The 14,264-nt window shown below is 41.2% G+C and overlaps 1 protein-coding gene across 2 annotated transcripts in view; it reads right to left on the bottom strand.

Moving 5' to 3' along the window:
- The window catches only part of sf3b3 (splicing factor 3b, subunit 3), a 47,157-nt gene that overhangs the window by 5,875 nt on the left and 27,018 nt on the right, over positions 1–14,264 (bottom strand). For both annotated transcript variants that reach the window (XM_048546359.2, XM_048546360.2), the window contains exons 15-23: positions 13,535–13,690; positions 12,385–12,528; positions 11,701–11,823; positions 10,751–10,905; positions 6,973–7,147; positions 6,418–6,623; positions 5,731–5,887; positions 2,856–2,981; positions 1,003–1,215 (exon numbers count right to left, since the gene is read on the bottom strand). In XM_048546359.2, coding sequence (XP_048402316.1) covers positions 1,003–1,215; positions 2,856–2,981; positions 5,731–5,887; positions 6,418–6,623; positions 6,973–7,147; positions 10,751–10,905; positions 11,701–11,823; positions 12,385–12,528; positions 13,535–13,690 — 1,455 coding nt within the window. The remainder of the gene's footprint in view (positions 1–1,002; positions 1,216–2,855; positions 2,982–5,730; positions 5,888–6,417; positions 6,624–6,972; positions 7,148–10,750; positions 10,906–11,700; positions 11,824–12,384; positions 12,529–13,534; positions 13,691–14,264) is intronic.

Genomic DNA, 14,264 nt, shown 5'->3' with positions numbered 1-14,264 from the left:
ATGTTTCTGAATTACCAGTCCGGAAACTGGACTAATTTTTTGGAGACATTAATCCAAATCATGTCATGGAATCAAGATGCATTTAATCTATTATTTAATTGATCAGTTATTTAACCAATTTGGAATAAATAAAGTCAACATCAGTAATCCCAGGCTATCATAAAAACACCTCTCTGGTTTATTAATGGCATTCTGGGAAGGAAATCAGCTATCCTGACCGAGTCTTGACCACGTACAACTCCAGACCCTCAGCAATGTGACTGACTGCTCTCCGAAATGGCCTAGTCACTCCTTCAGAGTAGAATAATAAACCTGGGAAGACCACCCATAAGTGTCCTTGGCACCAGAAAAAAGAAATGCAGAGACAATGTCACTGGATCAGTAATTGCGACCCAAATTAATATTCTGGGGACACAAGTTCAAATCTCAACACAGCAGCTGGTGAGATTTAAACTCAAATGATTAATTGGGGGATTGAAAACCAAATCTCAGTCGATGGTCACCAATGACTGTCAAAAAGCACATGTAAGTCACTGATGTTCCTTATGAAAGGAACATGTGTCCTTGCTTGGTCTGGCCTGCATGTGCAGACACTCAGCAAAATAGCTGACTCTTAACTGCTGCCTGGTATAATCTAGCAAGTTGGTCAATTCTGCCAGCGAAACTCACATTGCACAATTAAAAATAAACACCTGTGAAGAAGGCCTCTTGACTATTATGAGGACTTGTACCAAATTGGGAGTGCTGGGCCAGATGGGTCAAATAAAAAGCCAAAACACATCAAATCACAACTTACAGCCAGTGTCTGAACCTCCTCGATGAGGGATGAGTAATAAGGTGTAGACCTTGTCAATCAGGCTCACCTCCCAAGAATGAAAAATCACAAGCCTTTGACCAGGTCACTCTAATACTATATTTCACCCCTATCAGCTGGTCAACTGGAGAATTACACCTTGAATGTGTCACTGCCAACTATACAGGTTTGCGAGGGTAGGTACTTACCACACTGATATTACCAAATTTATCAGCACCAGCCATTGTTTCATAGTCCAGCAGACAAGCTGTGGTGATCCAGCGGGGTAACGTGTCATCAGCAAAAATGATCAGCTGGTTCTCATTGCGTTTATAACGAATCCAGAAGAAGCTCTCCTGTACATCTGAGACAATGACTCTGTGCCCAATGGTGTGGATTGCCACAATGAAATTTGGAATGTGCTAAAGAAAGTAAACCACAGAAAGTTACAGTGCACATTAACTTCCCAATAAAATTCCTTAGGTAAGTGCAAATAGCCATGTGATTGCCGCAACTCAAACGTGAATCTGCATTAGAGGGGTCTCCCAATTCCCATTTCTCCCCCCTCTCCTACACATTTTTGACATACAATAATGGTCGAAAGTAGTGAGATTTTTAAGCACTCAGTCCGCATTGGAATATAGGATCCATCAAGAATATGGATAAGATCTCATTTGGGAGCTAGCAGGATCATTACAGAAAATGATTAAGCTTTACAATTTCAAAAAAAATGGCAGTGAAATGTCAACACCCAATTTCCCATGGAAATTAGAGCAAGCAGAAGCAACAAATTGAAAGGAAAGCCCTTCTGATGTTCAAGTCCTATGAGTCTGTTCAACTAGGTCAAAACACTTACTGTGAAATCAAACTGGAAAAAGGACACGTTCCTGGCCAATTCACTAAGTTTATTGGTGGACAATGGCTTGATCAAATCCACACTCCAATTTTCCCGGTGAGAGCACTGCACAACTGTCTTTTAAAATGCAGGCTGCTATTTTGATGCTCCAGCAGAGTCATCTCATTAAAAGTCAGGACAGGTTTTACTCAAGTTTTTACCTTGTCTCGTGGAAAGTACAATCACTGAGTTTGGATCAAGATGCCCGGGAGGTAACTGTAATCACCTGGACATCGAGCCGTACATCCCACTCTGCAGAACGCAGTGGGAGGCGCTAATATAAAATAACGTGGGATTACACATTGCTGGTATCAGGGTATGCCAGGCCAATCCTGAAACAAATGACTTTTCCCCAAAAGTAAAGGAATCTCCTTCCTAACTGCAGAGGTTAGCATTCAGACCACTGTACTTCTGAAAAGTTGCAGGGAAACTATGCAACTAACCTAGGACGGTTTAGGGATGGTCAACTTTTTTTGCAGATCACCTTTATGTTCAAAAAGGGTTAGTGTTTGTACTGTAAAAGATTTCACTTAAAGCAGGGAGTTCTTCCCCCAATGTCCGCAGCTTCTATCCTGAAACAGAGCATATCATTCAATTCCAAAAATCTGAGTGGTTTCTGCGTTACTGTTAGCACTGTGTTAGACTTCATTTTCACAAAACCCACTAGTACCTTACGCTGACCAACATAACATTCTCACAAGAACATGCAGGCAGAAAGGAAGGAGGCAGCAGGGGAAAGCAAGTCCCCAGAAATTCTGCTTCAGCAGGAGTTCTAGACACTTTACAAAATGCCCCATATTTTAAGGGCTTGATGCAGAGAAGACTGTCCACAGTCCCAAATTTGCTAAAGTTTGTACGATCAGGATATTTTAACCATGCAGGATTTTTTTTGAATCTCTGAATGTGTCTGAGAACATCTGTTGTGTCTTCTTCCTCCAACACTTGCCCTAATAATCATGATAGATTGTCAAGATTTCCTCCAACAATGCCCAAGCTATCACAAATGGAGCATACCTTCCTTCCTATGGTGTCCCTCCCAACACTGCAAGAACAGCGCTTAGGTGTACTGCATAATAATACCATGAACAATTGGACCAGCAACTGCAATATCAGTTTCAAATGTAAGCATTAAAACCCATCATCTTCAAAAGACATCAACCACCCTACCTTATTTTCACATTTCCTCAGCAGCTTCTTCTTCCCCAGGTCATAGATGCGCAGGAGTTTCCCCAATCCAACCAGAACACGGCCCTGAAAAGGGGCAATGGCTGTTGGAACATCTTCAATGGATGTCTGTTTTTGGAGGAGTTTGGTGGTATGGGTGGAAGATGATGGGAGTTGCAGGAAACAGAGTACAGAAAAAGACAAACAAAGCAAATCATTTTATAATGGGATAATTATTCAAGTTGTTTAAATGCCAAATTCTACAGGCTTAGCATTTATCTTGGAACTGTACCACAAATTCCAATAGAGATTCATGCACTTAACCATTCCCTGTGTTTAACGTCAGTGCTAAACTACAAAAATTAAATGACAGACTCTGATGCAATGCAATTAGATCATGGCCTCATCCACGTTTCAGGTCTGGTTTGGATATTCACTCAAATGTATTAGTGTTAGTCACTCCTGTAAGAGCTGTGAACATTTTGCAATTTGGACTGTGTGCATAATGTCCAATATTTAACAGTATCACATAACCTAGGGTCGTGATGTAAACCAGATATTCACTTCTTTCAGTAGCAGCCTTAAGCCCACCTCTCCAATCTTTTGGTAGGCAGGTTGAGAAAATCTTTTAGCAAAGATCGGACACACACAAACATCACTAATCTGCTGTATTTCACAGTATGGACATAACGATTAAGGCCAGACTCATTGATGACAAGTCATACTTACCACTGTTCTCACCATAACAAAAATAATATGTTGTGCTTGCCACTAAATTCATGTTAGACATGACGACTAAGTAACTTGTAGATACTCTCACCCATTCAACCTATTCTAGGCAACATCTCATTCAGATGGCTTTCCAATTAGAAAACTGACTCTCGAGCTAAGAGACTTCCAGAATGTTTGGTATGAGATCTTCAATAATCAAAAGCAGGTAGCAAATTGGGAAATTCAGTTTGATGAGCAATTCATTATTACTTCTAATGATTTTTATCCCCTCACTGGTTGTGGGCATTGTTGGCTGGACCACCATTTATTGCCCACTCCGAGCTGCTCTTGAGAAGGTGGTGGTGAGCTGGCTCCTCGAACCCCTGCAGTCCAACTGATATACATAAAATCAGAATGCTGTTAGGGGTGGTCTGTACGTGTTGGGGACAGAGGATTTTGATCTAGTGACCATGAAAGAAATGGCAATATATTTCAAGTCAGATCTTAGGCAGTTTGGAATCAACTTATAAGTTGTGGTGTTCCCATGTAGCTGCAGCACCTGGCTTTCTGAAAGGCAGTGGTCATGAGCTTGAAGTATGCGCCCCCAAGAACCAGTGGCGAATTTCTGCACTGCACCTTACAGTAGCATACACAGTTGCTGTTGCTGAGCATTAGTGGTGAAGAGGGTGGATGTCTGTGGGTGTAGTGTCGATCACAACAATTGGGGTCACTTTGTCCTGAACAGTTCAAGCTTCAAGTATTATTGGGGGTCTACTCATCTAGGCAAGCAGGAAGAATTCTATCACATGCCTGACTTGTGCCTTGTAGATGGAGGACAGACTTTAAAGGAGTGAAGAGACAAATTACTCACAGCAAGATTCCTAATCTGTAACCTGCTTCTGTAGCCACTGTACTGAAGTGACTAGCTCAGTTCAATTCTGGTCAATGGGTTTAGTGGGGAATTCCATAATGGCGATGACACTGAATGTGAAAAGAGCAACGGCTGGATTCTGATTTGCTGAGGGATGGTTATTGCCTGGCATTTGTGTGGTGCGAATGTTACTTGACACTTGTCAGACCAAGCCTGAACATTGCCCAGGCCTTGCCGCATTTGGGCATGGACTGCTTTAGTATCTCAGGAACTATGCTGACCATTGCATAGTTATCAGCAAACATCTCCATTTCTGATGTTATCATGGAGGAGAGGTCAGTGATGAAGCAGCTGAAAATGACTGGGCCTAGGACACCACTCTGGGGAATTCCTACAGATGAGATGACTTACCTCCAACAACCACAACCATCTTCCTTTGTGCCAGGTATGACTACAATTAGCAGAGCATTTCCCCCCAATTCCCAGTTTTACTAGGACTCCTTGGGCCGAAGGGCCAGTTTCCACACTGTAAGGATTCTATGAAATTATGATTTTGATGCCAAGGCCAGTCACTTCCATCTCACCTCATGCCTTTTAAAGTACAAGAACTTACTTTGATTTTAAAACCCACCAATTTAATACAGTCCTTTTTCACACTCTGTGGATACAGTCAAGTTTGGAGGCATTTATCTGTGCATATCCACTCTACTGGTTTGTCACCAAGAGTCCATCTGTTTGTTGTACAAATTACTGATAATGTTTACCATACTTGCCAGTAATCTTAAATTTAAAAGGAAACCTTCCAATTAGCATTAAAATTTATTCAGTCAAGTTAGCAAGAGATCTAGTAGTAGTGGTGTAGTTCACCATCCAAAACAGACAAACTTTACTGTAACTATAGACCACATGTTCGATTTGTCCATGTAATTAGTTGATCTCAGGCAGACAGCAGTGGGTGATGCCTACGACTGGCTTCAGGAACCTGAACTTCTGATCTGCATTATTAGCCATGACTAGGGCAATGCAGAAAATTAGACTCAGTCATGAAACCTGCAATCTCCCATTAGCTTGAACACACATTCAACTTGCATATTAAGAATAACCACCAAGTGAGTTATGAAGTGAAGACAGAGGGGAGTAAATCGGAAAATCTCTACAAAAATCAAAGGCACTGCAAAAGGCCATAGCAGCTTTGTCAGCCGTGTTCAGACCATAGCACAAACACATGAAACAAAAAGGATCAATTGTTTCAGCAATGGAAAACCAGCCATCTCTCCCAAAAGTTCCAATACTGACCTTGTGCACGAATTCTAGTTTTTCTCCGTTGTTTATAAGTTTGTAGGTGTAAATATATCCACCGCCAACCGAACGAGGATTGAGGATTAAGTCCTTGCCAACGCCAACCAGCACATACCAATCATCACCACCATTTCCAAACTTACAAACAGCAATACTGGAAATACAATACACCCATGTTAGTACAGCTTAATGACTTCAATAAATGCCCTACACATAAACCATTCAATCAAGCATGCAGGTAAAGAAACTTTAACAGCCCAAGCCACATTCAAGAACAAGTTAAAATATTCAAACACTGCACTAGTATTTGCCCGTCGTACTTGTTTAGAAAACGTGTTTCTTGTTATCAATGCTACACAATTCCCTAGTGGCTGACTATGTCAAAGAGGCTTAGGAAATGGTTCAGGAGGCTTATATTTTGATATGCCTTGCTGATAGTAATAAACTTGTGAGCTACTGACACCCAAGGATGAAAAGGTTTCTATTAAGTCAAGTTGTACTTTCACACGGATCACAGCCTACATCAATCAGTACAATATGCTGCTACAGATGGATATTAACCTAGCAGGCTGTATTACCTGGTGGAATTAAAAAAACTGATTATGTGAAATAAAACACCATAGACCACAGAACTCAATAGCATTCACAGTTTATTTATAACTCTTCTGCTAAAACCTGTCCTACCTGAATGCTGCTTCGTTTTGTTCCAACTGGATCTGATCATATACATTGCCTTGAATGGGGTTCATTACTCGAACAACGGATGCCCATTGTCCACTCCCCGCCTTTGGGGATCCGAAAATGGATTCAGGCAAGTTTTCATTCAGGAAGGCAGCTGCCATCTCTGCCGCTAATTCTCGCTCGTCCTCTCCAGCTGCTTCCACCATTTCCTTAACAACAGATAAAAGTGAAGCATTAATATTGTAATGGCATGCTGATATTGCTAATCTATCAATGCTGAAAGGTGCACACATCCAGCATTTTTATAACACTGACAGGTCAACATATAAAAGAACAGTCACATTCCAGTGGTCTTACTTTGAGCTACCAAACTGTTGTAAGAAGAACGCAAGTCACATACACAGAAATATGACAACTTTCTTGCTGACGTTAAGCAATCTACTTTAATGTCAGGTTACACCTCTCTGCACATGCTGTGTAATAAAAACTCGCATCTCTATTCTCTTTTTGCGATACATGGCACTGGCTTTACAGCGATATCGGTGTCTGAAAAGTTACCTCAGCCATTTGCTGTTTGCGCTGGGCTTTGGTGGCCTCTGTATAGGCATTGTGATCAGTCTCAATGGCGATAATGTTGTTGCTTTCTGGGTGAATAACAAATTTCCTTGGGGTATATTGCAGAGGGAAGGAAACCTGATTGAATACTGCTCCTAGCTTCTCAAGAGCTAAGATTCTGGAAAGAAATGAAAAGAAAACAATGGAAACTTTGCAACTCATAAATCCACTTTTCTGCCACTACAATCCTGCAATCATATATTCAACTTAAAAGCCCTTTAAGAAGGGTTGAGCTGATTTATGGAATTGCAGCAAAACATTTGCGAATTAACCTTACTTAGGGAGTTTCATTTTTGCAACCTTCTCTAGATAAATAAGCAGGTTAAGCGAACTATTCTTGCCATTTGTAGGACCCATGTGAGAGATAAATGAGATGACCTTTAGGTTCTCTGTTAAAAAAGGGTCAGGCCATCATAACATGGCAGTTGGAAAAGTGTATGGTGTCTTATAAATATGATGTGATTGAGTGGACGTGGGATACATCATCTACTTGTATTTTCAGGGAACTTTTGGTAAAACTCCTCAGACTAGCACATTGCTCAGAGGCAAAGCTAGGCGCACATACTGCATTGTCAGGTCAAAACCTACAATGCTAATAAAACAAATCATGAACAGAACAGAAATTAGCCAACTTTTAATCAGAAACATTGCAGTAATCACAAGGTATCAGGTGAAACACGGACTGAGTGTATCGTCATTTTAAAAGTTATGCATATTTTGTTCTGTGCAGACGCTGTAACAAACTAACATGTCATTTGCCATTTTTCTTGCACATCTAAATCACTGTATTTGATTGCACTCCAACTGCCCTAGCCTGTTCACAGACTCTGCTTATCATCTGGCAACAGACTGGCCATTATTCTGAATGCAATTATCTAGGACATTAATTAAAAAATAGGTAATGGAATGATCCCTGAGATTCAACTAAAAGATGCCCCTCAGCTGATCCATTCCTGCAAGTGCTATTTGGCCACAGAAACAGAGCGAATTCCTAATACAGCTTATTAAATTGCGACTGATTCAGGCCACCCATCTACAGCTACTTCAGCATGCATCAGACGTTCATACTACATGACATGATCCCTGTAGTCATGCCGTCACAATTAGAACATCCAAGCTTCTCAGTTTTACTTCCATTAGCAGCAGTTATCACTGACAAGTCAGCATTTATTGCCCATCCTTAATTGCCCTTGAACAATGTTTCTACCAGATGAGTGGATCACCACGTGCAGTTTTGGTATCCCTACCTAGGAAAGAAGTATCATAGAGGAAGTGCAGCACAGATTCACTAGGTTGAAAGTGAGACTAAGAGATTGGTACAACTGGGCCTGTTTTCACCAGAATTTAAAAGAATGAGAGAGGATTTGATAAAAAAAAATGTATGAAATTGTACAGGGGTGAACAGACGAGATGCAGGGAAGATGTTTCTCCTGGTTGAGGAGTCTAGAACAACTCCCAGAATACAGCGTAAACCATAATGAACCTGTGGATTCTTGCCCACAGAAGGCAGTGGAGGCCAAGACGCTGATTATATTCAAGAAACAAAGTTAAGGAGTATGGAGCAAAAACAGGAATATGGCACAGAGACAGAAGTTTACCTATGATCATACGGAATAGCAAAACAGGCTCAAAGGGCCAGGCGGTTAATACTAAAAAGATGTGGTCTTAGGTTACAAGATGACGTTACAGGGTGGTCAGATTAGTGGCAGATGGAATTTAACCTTGCAGAGAAAGAATGCAGTTTGGAAGAAACAACAAGCCAAAAGAGTAATCGATGAATGGCAGGACACTAGAACCTCAGAGGAACAGAGGGATCTTGAGGGTATGCCCACAGATTCCTGAAAGTGGCAAGACATGTAATTAGGGCAATTAAGAAAGTATACAGAGAACACTTGCCTTTTTCAGCTATGGCACAGATTGTAAGAGCAGGGTGGTTACTTCGGAGCTGTACAAATTTCTGATTAGTCCACAGCTGCAGTAGTGAGCCATTCTGGTCAACTCACTACAGAAAGGATCTGACAGCACTAGACAGGGTGCAGAAGACATTCACTAGGATGTCTCCTGGGCTGGTGTGATTTAGCTCCGAGGACAAGAAAGATAAGCTCAGTTTGTTTTCTTCGGAGCAGATGAGGCTGACAGAGAACGTGATGGAGGTGTACAACATTATGAGGGGCATGTACAGGCAGCAGCAGTTCCCTTTAGATAAGCGTCAATAAAAAGGGGCCATGATTTTAGATGGAAGGCAGGAGGTTCACTAAAGATTTGAGGAAAAAAAATTTCTCAACCACAGCGTAGTGGAAATCTGTTACACTCCCTGTGAAAATAGCAGAGGCAGGAAAACTCTCAACTTTTCAAAAAGTACTTGAATTAGCACTTGAAATGTCAAAACATTTAGGCTATGGCCAAGTCCTGAAAAGTGGAATTTGTGTGGATAGGTCAGCACAGACTTGATGTCCTGAGGAGCTTCTTCTGTGCTGCAGGACTTATGGCTGATCTGGGTGCATTCCCAACTCCTTCCTGCCTACTCTCTAAAAAACCTGTCACCGTCCTGTGTATAACAATTTAATTAATTCGGTCTTCAACACCCAGCCTTCTTCATCCTACAATGAATCAAGTGAACCTTCTCTGAACTGCCTTTTAAAAATCTGTTCCAAGGAGAATAGGTAACTCTGGCTGAGCCAGCCAAGTTTATTTTCCATCACTGACTGCCATGGGAAAGATGGCAGTGAGCTTCCTTTTTGCAAGGTTGCAGCCGTTAACAATGCAAATACAGTGTATTTCCAAATATAATCCCCAAAACTGTACATCAGACGTGATTTTGGAAACCCTGAAAAAAAAATGTATAACACTTCTTGGTTTTATATTCTATTTCCTCATACTGACAAGTCTACAGGCTTTCCTAATCACTTGCAGCACCTGCAAACAGATTCATGTACCAAGACCCCAGATCCCTTTGATCCAATGAGTCCTGCAGTTTCTCTACTTAAATATTATACAGTTTTTGAATTCTTAGTGCCAAGATGGGCAAATTCACATTTGCCAGAATATACGCCATCTGCCAACTTTCTGCTCAATCTCTTAACCAGGCATGCAGAGCCAGCATCCTGACTTTTAGTATTCTGTTATAAACTTAATTGATTCTAACATGCTCCCCATGACAAATGATAGGCCAACTGGTGGACAGTTTCTAACTGCAGCTTGTTCTGCAGTCTGTTACCTCTCTTGTCTCAGAAGAACTGTGGAATTTGCTAAAAGCTGAACTGGCTTCATCAATTCCTCAACATATTTCTGCACCAAAATATGTCTCTAGACAGAGTGCTCCGATTCATGTATCTGTCCCCAGACTGCAAGCCAACAGAGATATTTTGTAAACAAGCCTTGACTGGTTGGAGCAGTTATCACAGTCTATCTTTGAATTATTGGTCATGTCAAGTTTCAGGGAAGCAAAGATGGTTGCAACTGAATGCGTGACATACTGAAAGCAAGCCCTGAAAGCTAGGAGTTTACGAACAAGTTCCGGCATCTTTGCTTGCAGCCTAATGCTGAAGTACTGCCCATCAGTCTTGAATGTTGACTCTTTGTCTGAGATTACTGAAAGCATGAGCAGTGTCAAACAAAAAGCAGAAATAATGGTGCAAGGACACATCTTTACATCAAACTAACACAACTGCCCCTATCTTCTAGCATACAAACCATTGTGGAACTGTGCTGAAACACCTACCTCAGTGTGTTGGTGGAGATTGCCACAATACCCTCAGGACACTGCTCAGAGGCAAAGCCTGACGCATACTCCAGAGTTTCATAGGACAGAGGTGTCAGGTGGAAACGAGATTGGTACGAGTAGCTCAGCCATGACCTGCTTGACATGGCCAAAACCTACATGGATTAAGGAAACAAGTTTTAAATTTAAACTAGCTAACACCAACGACAAAGCATTGCTCCAGATCAGCAACACTGCCAACTTTAAATCAGAAACATTGCAGTAATCATATGTTTTCATGTGAAACACGGACTGAATGTATCATCATTTTAAAGCTCACTTTTGAAGGTTAATGACATCACTGGTATTGAAACTGCAATATCGCTGGAGATTCTGTAACATCATAGTACTGTCTCTGCACCTTACCCTGTTACAAGAATTAAAGATTACCTTTAAAAAAGGCTCCCGGAACCCTAAAATTGCTTTTAAAAATGCTGGCCAGAAATGCAGCAGGCAAATCTAGACAAAGGTACATCAAGGGAGCACAAAAATTATTTTCCATGGATACGTGGATAAGTAGCTAATGGTTTCGACTGCTGGCATATTCAAAACAGTCAAGTACATTGGAGATAGGATGAAATGTTTCAAAGTAATGTAAAGGAAAAGTGACTGAGAAGGAGAAAAAGTGACACAATTTTGTGGGAAGTTTAATCCAAAGGAAAATCCTGAGGAAGAAATAATGATGCAAGTGTTAGAAGTCAATTTTCCCACTCAATGCAAGCAATTCCCCTCCAGTTGCAAAATCCACAACTAGATTTTTGATAATACTTTTAAGAAAACTTTGTTTATTGTTACACTATCAGTTAGTACCCCTGGTCAGGAGGATGCTACCAAAAGCAGCACTTGCAGTTTTGTCTCATTGTCCAACTCATCAGTCTGTAAAGGTTGGAAATTCAATTGTGTTCACTCACCGCTTCTTGTCCCTGCATCCTAACCCTGAAAAGCTTGACAGGTCGTGATCCGAGATACCGGGTCCTCGTGTCAGACAAGTCTCCAGTGACTGGGTCCAATACTGTCCTTAATAATACTCCGTTCTAAGGAAATTTCCACGGGAAATTATTAAAACAATATCACACCAGGAAACAGAGCACAGCTAGGAACAAGTCACACAAAAATGCAGCAGCATACCTGGAAATTAGTTTTACATTGGTGCTACTTGAATATTTAAAGCAGCCTTGCCTTTGACAAGTGAGCTGCACACTAGGCAATTACACAGGGTATCCCTGATTTCAACCATATCATAGCCCATGGAGCAGATGCCAGGGGTTTGGTCCACAGTTGAGAAGTGGGATAATCTAAAAGTCACTAAGAGATTCATGTAATTTCCAAGCAGCAGGTTAAAAAAAAAATCAGTTAGCCTGCCAATCCACCACAATGTTTGCACAATTTTTCTGGTAGTGGTCCACAATTTAACCGAGTTGCAACACCCCTGAATTCAGTAGATAAACTATGGTGAACATGATAACACATTGAGGATTGAATACAACCCTGGACTACAAACAAAAGCCTGCTCGTCAGGGATCTCAAACTGACAATGTTACATAATTCATACAAAGTAACATTTCATGACCTACATGCCTATCAGATTTACTCACCTGTAGACCAATGTTTAAGTACAAAAAGCCAATGGAACCCTTCTCTCCCAGTTCATCCTGTTTCTCTGCGCCCCCCATCTCAACTATACAAAGAGATTCAGGCTGTGCAGGAAGAGCTTGCATACTGAGAGGCTGCAGGCAGTCCTGAGAATGACAAGAATACAAGGTTAAAACATCTCCTTAAATAGGCTATTTGGCAAGGTACTAGCAACTGGAACAGAAAAGCCATAGATTAAATCCCTGGTCTGTTTAACCAGGACTGTAAAATATTTCTTAAATTTGGGAAGTTTATGAACCATTTAAACTGGCTCTTTGTGCAAATGTTTGAATGTTGGAGGGAGATTGAATGCAATGTTATGGTCTAATGGGGGTAACTGACAAAGCTCTTTTTTTCTTTGCTGTACAGAGTTCATTTGTGGCACTGCGTGGTTCCTTTAAGACTACTCTATGCTAATGCACACGCACATCTTACTGGAAAAGTTGGTCATGCGCAGCCTGTTTGTTGCACTCAACAGCTTACGTTTCGGGCCTAGATCCTTCATCAGAGAGCTTCACACTTTATTATCTTGGATTCTCCAGCATCTGCAGTTCCCATTATCTCTGATACAATAAGTATAGTAATAGCTCTCTTGAGGAAAAGCAACATGGAATGGAGTTTATACCAGATTTCTGGGATTTTGATATCTTGTGGCAGATATGCAGTAGTACAAATCAAGGCTCCAAGTAGATCTCCACCCTGATATCATGAAGTTGCTGACTGCCTTACTATTCAAGTTGCAGACTCAAAAAGGAGTCCCCACTTCATATTCAGACTCGTGTTCCACCTACAAATTCAAATGCTAGCAACCCCCCACATCATCCTGACCAGGAAGATGCTGCAATCCTTTGTCACTGGGTCATAATCCAGAACTTCTGCCAAAGAGCACTGTCTGTGACCTACACCACTTGAACTGCAGCAATTCAATTAGGAAGCTCATTCCCATCTTCCCAGAAGAAATTAAATACTGCTTTGCTGGCACTGCCCACACTCTCAGAACAAAAGGACAGTTCACAGAACTAATAGGGGGTTAATAACATTGCAATAAGGACTGCTATCCAACAGATCTAACCAGCTTTACCAAAAGAAAAAAGCAATTGAGCAAAAACTTACTGAAGGGTCGAGAGAAATGATTCTGACGGTGTTGTCTACGAGCCCAACAGCCAGAAATCGAGAACGCTGCTCCCCTGGGGGAACATTTGCTAAACTCATGCAGACCACATCAGTTGACATCTCTTTCCGTTCAGTGTACTCATTCAGTTGTCCAGACTGCAAACAAAATGTTGTACATTTAACATCTGAAAGATCTGACGCATAATCTTATACAAAAAGAGGTCAGTATAACAGCACACTGCAGGAACAGTTTAACAGAACAGCAACAAACTTATGATAGTAACATTATCTATCAAATACTAAAATAACTATTCAAATAGAATTTAATCCAAAAACGTAAATAAATTCACAGTCATACAGCACGGAAACAGACCCTTCAGCCCAACTCGTCCATATCGACCAGGTTTCCCAAACTAAACCAGTCCCGTTTTCCTGCATTTGGCCCATATCCCTCTAAACCTTTCCTGTTCAGTTACCTGCCCAAACATCTTTTAAATATTGTAATTGTACCTACATCTTCCACTGGCAGTTCACTCCATACACAAACCACCCCGTTTGTGGAAATAATTGCCCTCTCACCTTAGTTTTGAACTTGTAAGAGACCATTGCTATTCATCTTATCTATGCCCTTCATGATTTTATTACCCTTTGTAAGGTCACCCCTCTACCTCCTACACTCCAGTCTATCCAGCCTCTCTACACAGCTCAAAACCTCCAAACCAGTAACGTC

This window comes from Stegostoma tigrinum, chromosome 16 (assembly GCF_030684315.1).
Source record: "Stegostoma tigrinum isolate sSteTig4 chromosome 16, sSteTig4.hap1, whole genome shotgun sequence".
NCBI classification, from domain to species: domain Eukaryota; kingdom Metazoa; phylum Chordata; class Chondrichthyes; order Orectolobiformes; family Stegostomatidae; genus Stegostoma; species Stegostoma tigrinum.
Note: the sequence above shows the minus strand (reverse complement) of the source record. Positions and strands in the feature narration are given on the sequence as shown.